Raw genomic sequence first — 14,342 nt, 5'->3', positions numbered from 1 at the left:
GTGTGCTGGACATGGCAGGCACGACTGAGCTGCCTTCTGGATCATTCTTCTGGCACTAGCCAGGTTCTCAGGCTGAGTGGACGGGTTATTTTCACTGTCTCCATTGGGTTGCCCAGTGGGCACGGGCAGGGGGCACAGAGGGAGTGGCAGGGGGTGGCATCTTTTCTTGGATGCTGTCTGGTGAATGCTGCTCAGTCGATTTTTTGAGTCACTGAGACTGTGGGTCAAGTTGATGTGTGCCTCTGCTGAAAGGTGGGCCGATGATTTCAGTGGGCTCTTCGTCCTCCTCAGGACTCTGATTTCAGCTTGCCGCCTGGCTCTGCCTCTGGTCCTGCGGGGAATCCGGTCGTCAAACTTCAGGATGCCTTGGCCAGTAACGTGAGTGTGCTTCGCCCCCAAGCTCCTTTGTTCTCTGTGCTGGCAGGCCTGGAACGAAGGGAGCAAGCCTCCTGGGGGGCTGGAGGGCAGCGTGAAGCCAGAGGAGGGGACCAGTACCAGGTTTGGGGGTCAGCCACCTGACCTGGGTATGAGGTGTGCCCCATTTGCTAGCTGGTTGCACAACCTTGGGCAGGTTGTGTAAATGTTCCATACCCTTGTTTTGTGATCCTAAAAGGGGAAAATGTAATTCCCAAGGTTTGGTTTATTTGGCACTTCCCAATTCTCTGATCTTCCAAGTTCTGTGCTTACGTATGTGTGATGGGGCCGGGGTATTTTTATTCTGAGTAGTTTCTCACAAGCCCTGTAATAGGTTTATGGGCACTGGGCACGTGTGGGCAGGTCTTTTGAGCACATATCCAAAGAAATGCTACAAGGACCTCTTTAGTTTTTGGCGGCCAAGACAGGACCTGGGATCTCTAAGCTGGGTTCCGGTGCCTCCATGCGCCATGGGGTGAGCGCGTGGACGTGGCTCTCCATGGATTCTGCTGCGGGAGTCCGTGAAGGCAGCTATCTGGAGGAGACAGCCGTGGTCTCTGTTGCTCGCAGCCTTGTCCCAGGGTCATGAGCACACGAGGCCCGAACTGAAGGTGCATTTCGCTGTGCTGTCGTTCTGCCTCTGTGCTTGTCGTACCCCATGGTCTCCTCCTCTCCAGGCGGGCTTGGCCCCGAGTATTCCCATCCTCCGGCGCGACCATCACATCCAGAGGGCCATCGGCCTCTCCCAGATGTCCTTCCCCACCGCGGACCTCACCCTGAAGGTAACACCAGCACAGAGCGACGGGGTTACTGCCTGGGGGCCTTAGCTGGGGAAGAGGCCAGAGCAAGCAGCCCCACCCGCCGTCCCCCATCCTCCATCTGTGCCAGACACCGCCTTCCTGGTGGTAATGCTTCCGCTCGCTTTGCTTTTCAGATGGAGTCTGCACGCAAGGCTTGGGAAAACTCTCCCAGTTTGCCAGAGCAGAGCTCTCCCAGTGGGACGGGCTCAGGCATCCAACCCCCATCGTCTGTGGGAGCCTCCAATGGAGTCAGCTACAGCTCCTTCGGTGGGGTTTCCATGCCGCCCATGCCTGTGGCCTCTGTCGCGCCTTCAGCTTCTCTTCCAGGTATGCCCACCTGACATACACACATACCCATCCCTGCCCGAACCAGCTCGGGCGGTCGTCCCCCATTCTCAAGAGAAGCTTGGATTGCTTGCGTTAAGGAGTGTGCAGAAGTAGGAGCTGGTGTGCAGACAGGAGGTCATAGCTTCCCAGGCACTGCAGATAACTTGCCTGTCCCGCTTCCCTGCTCCCCTCCCCAGGGAAGCCGCTGGTGAGGGGCTCAGCCCCCTGCACTGCAGCCCCTTCATCTGTGAGAGAAGACTGGCTGTCCACGGGTTAGCCGATGAGACGAGGTCATAGCTGGAAAGTACTTCATGTCAGTCAAGCCCTCAATGAGTGGGAGTCTGCTTCCCCACAGTGCTGGCGTTCAGAGGGCCAGGGCGGGGTTTTGAGGGCCCAGCTGCCTGAGTCCCAGTGATGCTGTTCCTATAGACCGTTTCTGACCCTCCTCTGTGGGCTTGGTGCGGGGGGAGAGAAGAGCCAGGGTCCGAGACCCGGGCCATGTCTGCAGCAGTGGGGCCATTCCCAACAGTGCAGGCCAGTGGTTGGGGGCGAGGGTGGGATGGAGCCCGTTGCCGCCCTGGGCCCTGATGCCGCCACCTGCCCGTGTTCCCCAGCAGGTGAGTCCGAGTGGGGCTGCTGGAGCACAGGGCCAGCGGCACGGGGCTAGCGGCACGGGGCTGAGCAGGTTCTGCACACACTCCTCCCGCCGCCTTGCTAGGAAGGCGGGCACACGTGAACATTCGGGAACGGTGAGGCCTGACTCCGTTCTGTCTCCTCTGGGCTTCTGTTCGCAGGCAGTCACCTGCCGCCTCTCTACCTGGACGGCCACATGTTCGCAAGTCAGCCCCGGCTGGTTCCCCAGACCATACCTCAGCAGCAGAGTTACCAGCAGGTGAGGGCGGCCAGCCAGGTGGCTCCGTGGGGGACGGGGGCGCAGTGACCTCCTGCGTTGACCTGTGCATGGTCTTACGTCCGCGTCCCTCCCATGTAATGCCCAGCTCCCTGTCCGTCCTAGCAGCCAGGAAATGGTCAGTGAACGGACACAGGACAGACGGGGAAGAGGAATGGAGCTCTGCACTCCAGACTCTCCGTTTCCCTCTTTCAGACTTCTTCCTGTGCCCTAGCTGGGGAATTAGCTGAAATGGAATTCTCTTTGGTATCCTTTGGTATCAGGTATCCTTCTGATGAAGAGAAGAAAGGCCTAGAGTCCCAGGCATGGATTCGTTAGAAAGAGGTAGTTTTAGAAATGTGCAGGCGTTTGTTTTCATGCAGGATGGGCGCGTTTTCTGTGCCGCAAGGGGCGGAGTTCTGGAGTCCCCCTCCTGAAGCTGTGGAGCCTTCGTACGGTCCAGCACCCTCTGGACCTCGGTGCCAGGATGGTGGCTCCCTTGGGCAGAAGCAGATTTGGGGACCGAGGAAAGAGGACTTGGCCCATCCCAACCTCTTGATAAAACATTTAAAAATAGCACGCTGTTTAGATTTATAAGATGTTGATCTTCGCGTGACCAGATCGTACTGCACGCACTCTTCGTGTGCGTGTCCCGCTCACCGTTGGTTCCAAAACGCACGGCTGTCAGTACCTGTAGCTAGGATTCGTTCTCGCTGTTGTACAGAATCCACCGTAGGAACATACCAGCATTTGGGATTACGACACGTTTGCTTTTTCCCAAGAGCAGGGAGAGCACCGGAGGAACACAGCCCAGTGTGCATTCAGGGCAGTGTTCCTGCTGCCGCGTGGTGCGGGGGTGGGGCGCGGCGGGGGGACCGGAGCAGCAGCCTGGAGGGCCCCGCGGTTACTGCCCGGCTTCCCGTCCGCAGGCTGCCGCTGCCCCGCAGATCCCGCTCTCCCTTCACACGTCTCTGCAGGCTCCAGCCCAGCTGGGACTGAGGGGCGGGCTGCCCGCCTCCCAGGCTCAGGAGATCTTCAGCTCCTTGCAGCCCTTCAGGTGAGATGCAGCCTGGGAGGTCTGCGCCCGTGGCCTGTAGGCTCGTCCCCTTCGTTGTGCAGCTGATCTGCGCCTCTCTGCTTTTGGGGTGGATGGGGGGATCGCAGTCACTTTGGAGTCCTTCCTAACTGCTGCAGAAGCTGCACGGGCTTGATGGTCCTCCCCGGGCTTTGGTTTTTTTCCCCACGTCATCCTGCCCCTTCCCAGCCTCTCCCTGTCCACCCTGGGTCTGCTCTTCCCATGTGTCCAAAGTCCCGGCCTTTGGCGTCACCCAGGTTTTCCCGTGCCTTATACAGCCTGGATATGTATTTTAGTATAGACGTTCAAACTGTGGTTTCTAGACCAGCACATCCCCGTCTAGGAGCCTGTTACAAATGCAGGTCCTCAGACTCTGTCCCAGATCTCCTAAGTCAGAAATTCGGGATGTGGGGAGCAGTGAGGCCAGCGGTCTGGGTCTCAGCATACAGGGTGTGGGGAGCGTGATGTGTGCACTTACTTGAGGTCCGCTGGCGTGCTCCCGCCTCTGACCAACCACGTGTCTGGTTTTGCAGATCTCAGGTGTACATGCATCCCAGCCTGTCACCGCCCAGCACCATGATTCTCTCTGGAGGCACAGCCTTGAAGCCTCCGTACTCGGCGTTCCCAGGCATGCAGCCCTTAGAGATGGTGAAGCCCCAGTCCGGCTCCCCCTACCAGCCCATGAGTGGAAACCAAGCTCTGGTGTACGAGGGCCAGCTGGGCCAGGCTGCTGGCCTGGGCGCCTCCCAGTTGTTGGACTCCCAGCTCCCACAGGTTAGGCATTCAGTCCCTCCTGCTCAGAACGCTAGGCCGCTTTCTTTCATGACTCTTTTTCCTTTTTGTCTGCCTCTTGAGGTGTGGTCTGCTGCTTGTGACCCTTGTGACTGGTCCCTGGGCCGCTAGAACTGAGGACAGGTTCTCTGGCTGATGGGAACGGTGCAGTCTCCTATCTATCCCCCAGAGTGCTGCTGCTCCCACGGCCTCTCTCCACCCTCCTCCTCTGGGTCTTGGAGATGGGGTGCTGTCCTTGCATACCCAGTGATGCATCTAGGCTGCTCTCCCTCCTCCTCCCCAAAACCCCAGCTCTGGAGCCTGTACTGTGCACTGCTCCACTAGCCTCCGGGGGGCTGTGGGTCCACATGATGAATCCAATGTTCAGTTTCTCGTCTTCCTGTCCCGTGACCATCAGCAGTATGAGGCGGCTTTGAGTCTCCCCAGCACAGCTCCTAATCTAGCCGCTCGTGGTTTTGATGTCTGCATAGGTGATTGCCTGGTCTCTGTTCCACAGTCCCCTTGCCAGCAGTGCTCCGCTGTGCTCATGGTCCGTCTGGGCTGGTCAGTGCCGGAAGCTGTCCCTCTTTTGTCATCTCAGGCTTAAGGGTCCTGCCATTCACCAGCTCTGCTCCTCTAGCTCTCCCCGTCCAGTGACCCAGGCTCTGGCCACCTGTTTACCACGTGCCCCAGTGGGTTCACGTCCTTCTCTCCCCAGCTTAGCAGAGTTGGGCCATTGCTTTTGCCCTCAGTCCTCCTCCGGTGTTGTCATCTTGGTAAAGTCCGGTCCTTTGTCTGCACAGCCGTCTGCGCCCGCGGAAAAAAACAGACCTGCTTGGGCTACGCACAGCCATGCACCGACAGCCACCTTCGGGAGCGCCCATATCCCTGCACCTGGCCTGTCAGTCCCCTGCCCCCACGGCGGGTTTCAGACTTTCTCCTCCCCGCCTTCCACCTGTCACCATGTGGCATCTGGCTTCCTGTGTCACTGGAGAGATACAAGCAGGGACAAAACGAGATCTTGTACAGAGTGCCCCCTGCTGGGTCTCCTGGCCCGGGGGTGGGGGGGGTGGGGGGTTGCCTGGCGGTGCCTGGGCCAGGCCCTTCGGCCAGGCTCCTGCTCCTTCCCTCAGGCGCTGTGGGGCCTGGCTCTGGAGGAAGAGCCTCCTGTGGACACGCAGTTGACCCTATTATTCCCCTTATCCCCTCGTTAAAGAGACAAAACCCCATAAAACTTTTTCTTAGGACACCCGCAGCTCCTGATGGTGGTTTTTTTCCTCTCAACCCCCCACCCCCCCGCACCGGCACCGCACCGGCACCGTGTTCTCAGGCAGCGTTCCTTCTGGAACCCTCTTCCTCACCTCTGTGCTCTGCGGGTTCCCTGTGCACCCTGGGCTCTGCCCTCCAGTCTCTGTTCTGCCCCGTGGCTCTAAGTCCCAGCAACATGGGTCTTCCCAGTCCCACCGGGTGTATGTTTTCCAGCCTGCGGGCTGCCTGTCCCTTCTGCTCCAGCGTCCTACGGCGTCTCCGACATAATAGCGAAGGCATCAAATCCAAAGCCTGATTTTCTCCCAGTCGTTATGGCTGTCTTGTCCATGTAGGCCGCTGCTTGCCCTCATGCCCTCTCTGATCCTTCAGGTGCTCTTGGCTCTACCTTTGGAAATTACCAGAATCCAGCCATTTCTTGGGCCCAAACATTTGTTCTCAACACAGCAGCCAGGGGGCCCGTGAAACACAAGTGTAGCCACACCACCCTTAGCTGGAGCTCCAGCAGCGTGGCGCCAGCCTCCTGTTCGTCCTGCAGCCTGTCGTGTGCAAGGAGGAGCGGGGGTCTAGAGACTCTGGCGGCCACCGTCTCTGTGATGCAGTTCCAATAGATCCTTCTGATCCCCACCGTGGACTCAATGCAGGGGGATGAAGAGGAAAGTGACTGAGAGACAGCAAGTGGCCTCCCTACCCCAGTCCAGAGTCTCCAGGCTCCCCTCCCTGTCGCCACGCGGTGCTGGACTTGACAAGGAGTCTCACAGAGCTTGTTGTCACCACGCCCCCCACCCCTGCCCCATACACCTTCTGCTGTCATAATAGCCTTCAGAAGCCTCCAAGAGTCTCCAGTTCCAGGAACCCTGAACCCCAGAACCCAGCTGAGTTTTCCATCACCTTTAGAGGCAAAACAGTTAAAGGGGTTTTGCCTTTTTGTGCCTTCCAAAGGGGTACATAGATACACGTCCATACAGTATCTCTACTCAACATAGCAGCCGGGATGCCAAATACATTTGCTTTCAGGGGTTTGTTGGCCATTCTTTCCTAAGAGCCCTCCTGCCCCTAGGCACAGGGGTTTGCTGCCTACAGTCCCCACGCTGGGTCCGCATCCATTGTGGCCCTGCCCTCGCTGTGCCCTGAGTCTGACCATGTCCTCGTGCTTGCCCCGATGCACATAACGTGCACTCGGTAAGCCTTTGCTGGTTGGAAGCAGTAAAGTCGGGTGCCCGTGGCCCTGTGCAGTCCCGGAGAGGAGCCTCTCACATCCCATGCCCCCCCAGGAACACCTCCCAGCGTGGCAGTCGTTATGGCAGTCTCCGGCAGGCACGGTCCTAAGCTTGTCTTCTCCACCTGCCTGGTTTCAGCGGTCACACTTGCCTCCGAGGCTGTGCCCTAGCAGAAATCCCGAACCTGTCTTACCGTGCACAGGCTGTGCTTGAATTCTGTGGAAGTGAGAACCTGATGTGTAGCGCGTGTTTGCTCTCAGGGTCACATGTAAACAGTAGTTTGTGGCTTCCTCCCCAACATCCATTTTCGTCTTAATTATCCCTGTTCTCTAGCAGCTGACGATGCCGCTGCCGGGCTCCCAGCTCCCCCTGCCACGGTACGGCTCTGGGCAGCAGCCCCTGATTCTGCCGCAGTCCATCCAGCTGCCGCAGGGGCAGAGCCTCTCTGTCGGGGCCCCCCGAAGAATCCTTCCACCCGGCTCCCAGCCTTCGGTCCTTAACACCAGCAGAGAGGTAAGGAGGACTCCATCCCACTCTGTCCTGGGGAGAATCGTTGCTAGTCAGGAAGCACTCTGGGCAGGAAGTGCCAGAGGTTGGGGTGCGAGCTCTTGGCCTCACCAGACCACTGGTTTCCTGCTCATGGTAAAGTCCTCTAAGAACCCCATGGCGGGGCCCCCTTGGTTCCTTGTAAGCAAGGGACACACGCCAAGACTCAGAGCAGAAAGATGTGTGGAGTTGATGCGCCAGGGGGGTTGCGCTGGGGCGTATCAGAGACTGGTCCCAGACGTCCCCACCGACCTTGTCTAGGACTGGGCTCCAGGCTCTGCTGATGGGCATTCTGGTGGTGCACAGTCCTTTCTTGCTACCCTACTGTAAGAGAACAAAAACGGGACAGTTCTTGGTTCTAAGAAGAAGCCTCTTGAACCCCAACGGGGGGGGGGGGGGCGCGTGGAGGGGAGTACGGATTCCTTTGGACAATCCCTCTCTACCCCCGGGGATTCTCATCGGCTGTGCACGGGTGAGGGCCGGGCGTCTCTGGGGCCCTCAAACAATTGCTCATTCCTTCTTGATGCCTTTAGTCCTCTCAGATGGAGATGAAGGGCTTCCACTTTGCCGACAGTAAACAGAATGTTCCTTCCGGAGGCTCCGTGGCGTCACCGCAGACTTACAGGTAAAGAAATGCCCTGGGGGTCGGATGCTGCGTCCCGGAGTCCTTGGTCTGGACGGGACTGAGTTGTTCAGTAGAGTCCTAGGCGCCCGGGGAGAGCTCTGGAAGGGCGTTGAGGCTGGTTCCCCTTTGAGGCCCCGTGTCACCTTGAAGTTCAGTGCTGGGACACACGCATGTTTTAGGCAGCCACGGGGAAGTTGTGAACTGGCGGAGTGGTTTTGCTTTTAGTCATCATGATAAAATGCTCTGGTTTGGGAGAGCTTTCTGGAAAGGTAGAAAAAGGAACGTCTGACGTTTTAATAGTGTAAAACCTGGCCTGACTATTCTCAGCTTTCTCACGAGGTTTTCCAAAGGATTCACTGGCTGGGAAAGTGTGCTCCCTGGAAGGTGGGAGACTTTCCTCTCCCGGGGCTGCATGTTCCCTGCACTGGCCCCCTGGCCCCACCAGGGCCTGTGGCTGCTGGCCTTGCAGGGCCGTCTGTGCCTCTCACGGCGCGGACTGGCCCCTTCTCTCTGCGTCCTCGATCTCCGTCTCTGCCTCCAGTAACTGCCCCGGGCCTTCAGCTGGGGGTGGCTTTGGGTGAGCCTGGTGTTGACTTACTGATCATGCTAGAAAGTCAAAGAACCCCTGGTTCTGCTGAGCTGTTGGGCCCTGAGGAGGAGTGTGCCGAGAGAGGGAGGCAGCACGCTCGGCCGGGGGCTCGCAGGTGGGTGAAGTCGGCTCTGTTGTACGCGGGAGATGCCTGGCGCGTCCTCCTGCTTGTGAGCGGGCGGAACAGACGTGCGGGACTTGCAGCGCTCCGTGGGAGGTTAGCAGCAGGGCGCCAGGGCGCCCCGAGGCCCGTCTGTTGGTGCACAGCTGCCCTCCAGTTGGGGAGCACTAACGCAGATCAGAGCACCATCTCGTCTTCCTGCCGCAGACGCGGTGCCGCTTTGCTCTTGGAGAGTCGAGGCCGCGTCCCTGCCGCCCCCCCCCCCCCCGTCGGTCCCCTCATTCCCCGCTCCACCTGCGTCTCCAGAGAAAGGCGTCTGTGGGACCTTTGCCTCATTCCATCGTCTTTTCTGTTCTTATGTCACCCTCTTGGCTTCATTTATTTCTGTTTATTGGTTTGTTTTGTGTTCCATCTTTTTGACATAAACCAAAACAACAGAATTTAGGAAAACCACGGACAGACAGCAGCACAGAAGGATGAGTATAATCTCGAGTGAGGAAGGCAGCTCCGTGGATAAGCAGATGCTGCCCTCCCCCGGCCGCTGTGGGTGGCACTGAGCAGCGTCGGGTCCCAGAGGCAAACCCAGGCTCACAGAGCAAGACCCGCCCGTGTCTGCTTAGCGTAGGAGAACAGCATCGGGCCCTTTGGAGAACATGTAGAAGGTAGAAGTGCTCCCAAATGGCCTTTGTTTTGTCGGTGCTATAGCGGGGTAGGGAAAATTGGTGTTTTATAGACTGGTGTTTTCCACGTTTTCTGGAAACGGGGCTTCTGAGGCATGCCCTGCCAAAGAAGGGTTCCCTGGTCAGACACCTAGGGCTCATGGTCCTCGGCACAGGGTCTGAGCGCCCCCGCTGTCAAGGGTCCTGATGAACTCTGTTGTGCACAGCACTTGTCGGGACTCTGAGCCCTAGTCGGCATCCAGGAGAACAGGTTGTCCGGTCAACGGAACACATTCAGAAAGATGTTCCAAAAGATTTTTGTTGCTTTTGGTTTCTCTTTCCACTCACCGCACCCCCACCCCCACCCCCACACATAGACACATACACATGCACACTGCCTAAAAGAGTGAAAAGTAGGAATAAACTTGGCCCCATTCTGAAATCAGCTTCAGAGACCATTTGGGTCACAGAATGCTGTTGGTCCAGACCCTGAGAGACGGTCAGTGGCCATCCACCTGTCCGGTCAGTGCTGCCCACAGCTGGGGCCTCGGCCCCCATGCCCTCAGCCCCCGCACCCTCGGGTGCGTCTCTGCGAGCTGCTCTGGCACCCTCTGCCCTCTGGCTGGCTGAGGTCTTGGCTTTCCTCCGTCTGAGAGGGCGCTGCCCGAGCTAGGGCCGTGCCACATGCTAGGCTTGACTCGGTTTCTCTGGCGACGCGTGTGTTCTCACCCCCTGCCTTTGGTTTTTTCAGGCCTAGCTCTGCTAGCCCCAGTGGGAAGCCCTCTGGATCAGCAGTTAACATGGGCTCTGTGCAGGGACACTACGTTCAACAGGTAGAAGATGGCTTTGCAGACCTCCAGCCCTGGACACTTAGGCCCGTCTCCAAGCGCCAAAAGAGAAGGGACTGTCCAACCATTTGAGTGCTCCTCTTAAAAAGAGAGACGAGCCCTAGCACTTAGAGCATGGCGCCGGGAGCCGGCAGCCCAAGTCCCTCCTGGCGAAGGCATTTCTCCTCTTGATGGGCGTCTGGATCCTTCCTTGTCCTGCAGAGAAGGGAGGATGCAGATTCCTCTGAGGAGGTGGCGCCAGAAGGTGGACCTCCCTTCGTAGTAATTTGGGTTGTGAAGGCGCGGGGACTCGGTTAGGTATGTGGGTCAGCTCTAGAAGCCGCGCGTGTGTGCGTGCGTGTGTTAGCTCTAGTAAGTGCTGTGTCTCGTCTGTGTCTTGGCTGGGTGGGGGTACCAGTGGAATGAGGCTTTCCCATTTTGTAACAAAAGGGGTTTCTTGGTGTCTTTGCCTTCAGGCACTGTTCTGAGCCGCTGTGGGGTCCTGAGCTCACACCCGTCAGGCGTGGCTTTTTAATAAAACCGCATTCCTGGCTGATGGAGGCGGAAGTTTGATCGCTCATTTCACTCCTCCTAACTTGGTTCCCTGGAGGGTCGTTCCTTGAATTGCTTGGACTGAGCTGCTAAAGCTTTCTTGCAGAGGTCACACCCTGGTGGGGGGCAGAGTCGAGGCTGGCCACAGAGCTGCAGGTTCATGGGATCCTGATGGGAATCTCCAGGCCAAACGAGGGTTCAGGGGGGACGTTTCCGGAGAGCAGGAGTTGGGGGCAGGGTGTTGAAGACCAGGGAGGACCAAGTCCACGTGGTGGCCCCCGTGCCCTTCTGCAGGCATTCGGGAGTTCGACTCGTGCGGTGCACTTGGATCTGCTCGAGGGCTTTTTACCCTCGGGGCACAGGATGCACTGATTTGAGAAGGCCCTTCCAAGTCAGCCTTGAATGTGTGCCTGCTGCACAGGCCCATGGCCATTGCAGAATGGTTCCCAGAGGACCTGGCACCTTCTTGCCTCCCTGAATCATTGCCTTCAGCACTGTTGGGAGGGGAGAGAGCAGTGTCCGCCCGTGTCCTTCCAAGTCTGGTACTTCCACCAAAGGAATGGGCTTCTTAGGGTAGCTTTTTTCTGTGACTCAGAAGCAGGCAGGGGCCAGTGGGACTTATGTATCCAGACAGATGTTTCTGCATAAGGGTTACTGTCTTTGTCCCTGTTCATCTGTCCAAAGGCCAAACAACGAGTGGACGAAAAACCCAGCCTGGGAAGCGTGAAACTGCAGGAGGCCCCCTCGGCCGCCTCCCAGATGAAGCGAACCGGAGCAATCAAGCCTCGGCCGGTCAAAGTGGAGGAGAGCAAGGCCTGAAGGTGCTTGGCCACGCCTCGCCCCCACCTCGAGGACAGGGCCGCCGCTGGGCCTGGACACAGCCAGACTCGCAGACATCTCGGACACCTCGCCAGATCCACCGTCCAGCCACCTGGCCCAGACTGAGAGACCTCCCTTCTCCTCTCCACTCCCGAAAGCTCTGTGTCCAGCCAGCTTGCCCCTGTGGATGTGTGGCATTGACCTGCTCGCTTTACTACGAAGCAAACAAGCAAGCAAACGACCCCGTCCCCGTGTCGTCCCCGCCTCCTGTCCACAGTGACCGTGGAGTGACTCGAGCCTTTGTGCAGTACAGATGACCCTGTCCCTCCCCTCCCTCCCTGCCCCCCCCCGCCCCCCCGCCCCCAGGCGTAGTGGTTTGGCAGCAGGGCCATTTTAGTTCGAGGCTTTTTGTTTTAAAAAGCAGCTAAGTTTTTACAAAGGAGAAAGGAAAAGAAAACAGAAACAGAAGCTATGTGTGCATAGCGGAACTTCTCTACACTCGCCATCCTTCCGCCCTCCTCCGACCCCGTACCGCACGCCCCCTCTATCTGGGGCCGCCGCCGCGCGTGCCTGCGATTCCTTAACACAGGACTTTCGGGCAGACGTGCCCCCGCCCCCCGCACTCCCTCAGCGGGTCAACCGGTACCGGTGCTCGCAGAAACCATGGGGGGCACGCCGGCGGGCAGCTCCGTGTTTGGGGCAGCGAGGGAGAGGGGCGGGTTAGGCTGGTGTTTTTGGGGGGGGGGGGTCCGGCCCCTGGCCCGATGGTCGGTCGCTGGAGCTTCGGGGCAGCCCAGTGAGGCTGGTTGCATTTTTGGCGTAATCGTGACACGCGGTTTCTGTCCCGGACTCTTCTAAAGCCAGTGGACATGCTAGCACGGGGCAGCTGAGGTAAATCCCGGAGATGCATAGTCACTGGTGTTTCCCGGGGCTGTCATCGGACCCTCACGCCCTTCCTGGAAGCCTTCCATAACACGCCCTCCTCCTCTCCTCCTGAGCCTGTCTCTTTTCTTGTCTGGGTCCTCCTGTCCCACCACCTTTCCCACGGCTGGCCCCTGGAAGCCACGAGGCTCCCTCACGAGGGGACAGGGCCCGGGGACAGGGCCGCGCGGCCGGCCACCTGCTGGGGTCTGTGGCCCGCAAGGCTGCCGCGCGAGCTGACTTTTTCCTCCTTGGCCCGGCTCCCACCTGCACACCCGGGTGCTGGGGGCACAGTGGCCTGAGCTGGGCCGTGGGCAGCCGTCCTGCCGGACAGCTGGGGCGGGCTCCGAGGGGAGGGTGGGTTGCGGGTCTGACTTTGCTCCACCGCAGCCAGGGGCAGCCTCGAGGAAAAAGCGTGGAGGGCCGCTGCCAGCAGGATGTTTGTGTGAGCCATCTCATGCTGGGTTTTTGTTCTTTCTGTTTTAAAATAAGACCTAGAAGGAAATCATCCCCGATTTTGTCATTCCAAGGAGAGGGGAAAGGAAATACCAAGTCTTATACATGCTCTTCAGGGTAACTAACCGGCCAGCCACGGTCCTCCACGACAGGGAGGACCTGGCTCAGGACGAGCAGGAGGTGAGCGGCGATGAGGCCCTCAGAGTCCAGGCTCGGGTCCCTGCTGCTGTGTGACGCCCCATGGCCCTGAGCGCTGTGTCCAGCTGCACCCGGTAGGGAGCAGCGCCTTGGGGCCCTTTGCTGCTTTAAGGATTCGGGGTGCGTCCCGCCAGCGAGAGTGCTGGGTTGACGCGAGGGTCCTCCGGACAGGGCCGCCGTTCTTGAAAGACGCTCTCGCGCTTCCTGACAGCTTTGTGTCGCCCTTCCCGCCTCTGCCCTCAGACCGGGCTTCCGCCAGCTGGCCACCTCCATGCCTGAATCTTGATTCTGGGGTCCCTTCTCCGAAGGCTGCTCGCTTGACGAGTTGCCCGCTCTCGCCTGTCCCGTGTGCTCACCTGCTTTCTCTTCCCTGCCAGTGTGTGACCGCTGTCCCTGTGACCGGCCGCCCTGCCACCGCTCCCCTCTGCTGCCACCTGCCTCCCCTGTCCGGCTGCCCCTGTGGGAGCCACACACATTCCCTGCTGCGCGCACACTCAGAAACACGGCCAGGCCCGCACACCTAGTAGCGGTGCATGTTGTATGTCAGAAGGAAGGAAAAGGTTTTCTCACTTTGCATTCCAGCAGAGCAGCCCTGGATGCTGTTGGAAACACAAGGTGTACCCTTCAGGTGGACCTGCCCTCAGCAAGACAGTGCTTCCTGTTTGAGAAAAAAATAAAAACGAAAGGTCACCTGTTCGCCAGCCCTTTCCTCTACCCTGGTATTTTCTCTCCTCCCCCTCCCCAATAAAAACAGAAAACACTAGAATTTATTTATATGTATTGATGTTGTAGGTCTAGGTGAAAAAAAGTAAATGTTTCACTGCTCTATTTATATATAATGTCTGAGTTCTTCCGTGCAGGAAAGGCCAGGAAATTGCATGTGAAGGTCAGTGCGTTCACCACCTCCGTGTGCTGGAGCTGCGGTCTCTTTCCCACTAAGATACAGATTCTAAATTGGGCTTGGGGCAGAGGGCAGGGCTGAGGCCTGCCTGACCTCCCCACCCCACTCCAGTCCCTTCCTCGGTCTGATTAAATGCGGTGTTTAGTGCAGATAGGTTTTAAGGTGCAATATCTCCTTTTCATTTGGTTTTAGAACCAAGCTCAAGGTAATAGGGCTTAGGGTCTTACTTTGGTTTCAGAACCCCGTCCTCAGCGCATACACATGCAGAGGCTTCTGCCAGGGTGCTACGGGGCCGTCGGTGGGAACAGGTGAAGACCAGCACTTTCCTTTCTGGGGCTTCTGAGATGGGGGCAGGGGGCAGTCAGA

The 14,342-nt window shown here is 58.5% G+C and overlaps 1 protein-coding gene and 2 non-coding genes across 13 annotated transcripts in view; all 3 read left to right on the top strand.

The window, feature by feature from the left end:
• The window catches only part of PRRC2B (proline rich coiled-coil 2B), an 88,508-nt gene extending 74,605 nt beyond the window's left edge, over positions 1 to 13,903 (top strand). For 4 of the 11 annotated variants that reach the window (XM_059141556.1, XM_059141555.1, XM_059141552.1 and 1 more), the window contains exons 23-32: positions 292 to 378; positions 1,092 to 1,196; positions 1,349 to 1,541; positions 2,336 to 2,433; positions 3,360 to 3,487; positions 4,039 to 4,279; positions 7,096 to 7,275; positions 7,842 to 7,933; positions 10,054 to 10,135; positions 11,366 to 13,903. In XM_059141556.1, the coding sequence (XP_058997539.1) occupies positions 292 to 378; positions 1,092 to 1,196; positions 1,349 to 1,541; positions 2,336 to 2,433; positions 3,360 to 3,487; positions 4,039 to 4,279; positions 7,096 to 7,275; positions 7,842 to 7,933; positions 10,054 to 10,135; positions 11,366 to 11,500 (1,341 nt within the window). In that variant the 3' untranslated portion in view covers positions 11,501 to 13,903. Of the gene's footprint in view, positions 1 to 291; positions 379 to 1,091; positions 1,197 to 1,348; positions 1,542 to 2,335; positions 2,434 to 2,714; positions 2,776 to 3,359; positions 3,488 to 4,038; positions 4,280 to 7,095; positions 7,276 to 7,841; positions 7,934 to 10,053; positions 10,136 to 11,365 lie in introns of those variants that run through there. The other 7 variants (XM_059141561.1, XM_059141560.1, XM_059141563.1 and 4 more) reach the window with 4 other exon arrangements.
• On the top strand, positions 1,948 to 2,031 carry LOC131813395 (small nucleolar RNA SNORD62). The gene has a single exon (XR_009346795.1). It is a non-coding gene; the product is annotated as a small nucleolar RNA SNORD62 (small nucleolar RNA).
• On the top strand, positions 6,131 to 6,214 carry LOC131813394 (small nucleolar RNA SNORD62). The gene has a single exon (XR_009346794.1). It is a non-coding gene; the product is annotated as a small nucleolar RNA SNORD62 (small nucleolar RNA).
• Positions 13,904 to 14,342: the final 439 nt, after the last annotated feature.

The sequence above is a fragment of the Mustela lutreola genome, chromosome 12 (assembly GCF_030435805.1).
Source record: "Mustela lutreola isolate mMusLut2 chromosome 12, mMusLut2.pri, whole genome shotgun sequence".
NCBI classification, from domain to species: Eukaryota; Metazoa; Chordata; class Mammalia; order Carnivora; family Mustelidae; genus Mustela; species Mustela lutreola.
This window is presented reverse-complemented; position numbering and strand designations above follow the sequence as displayed.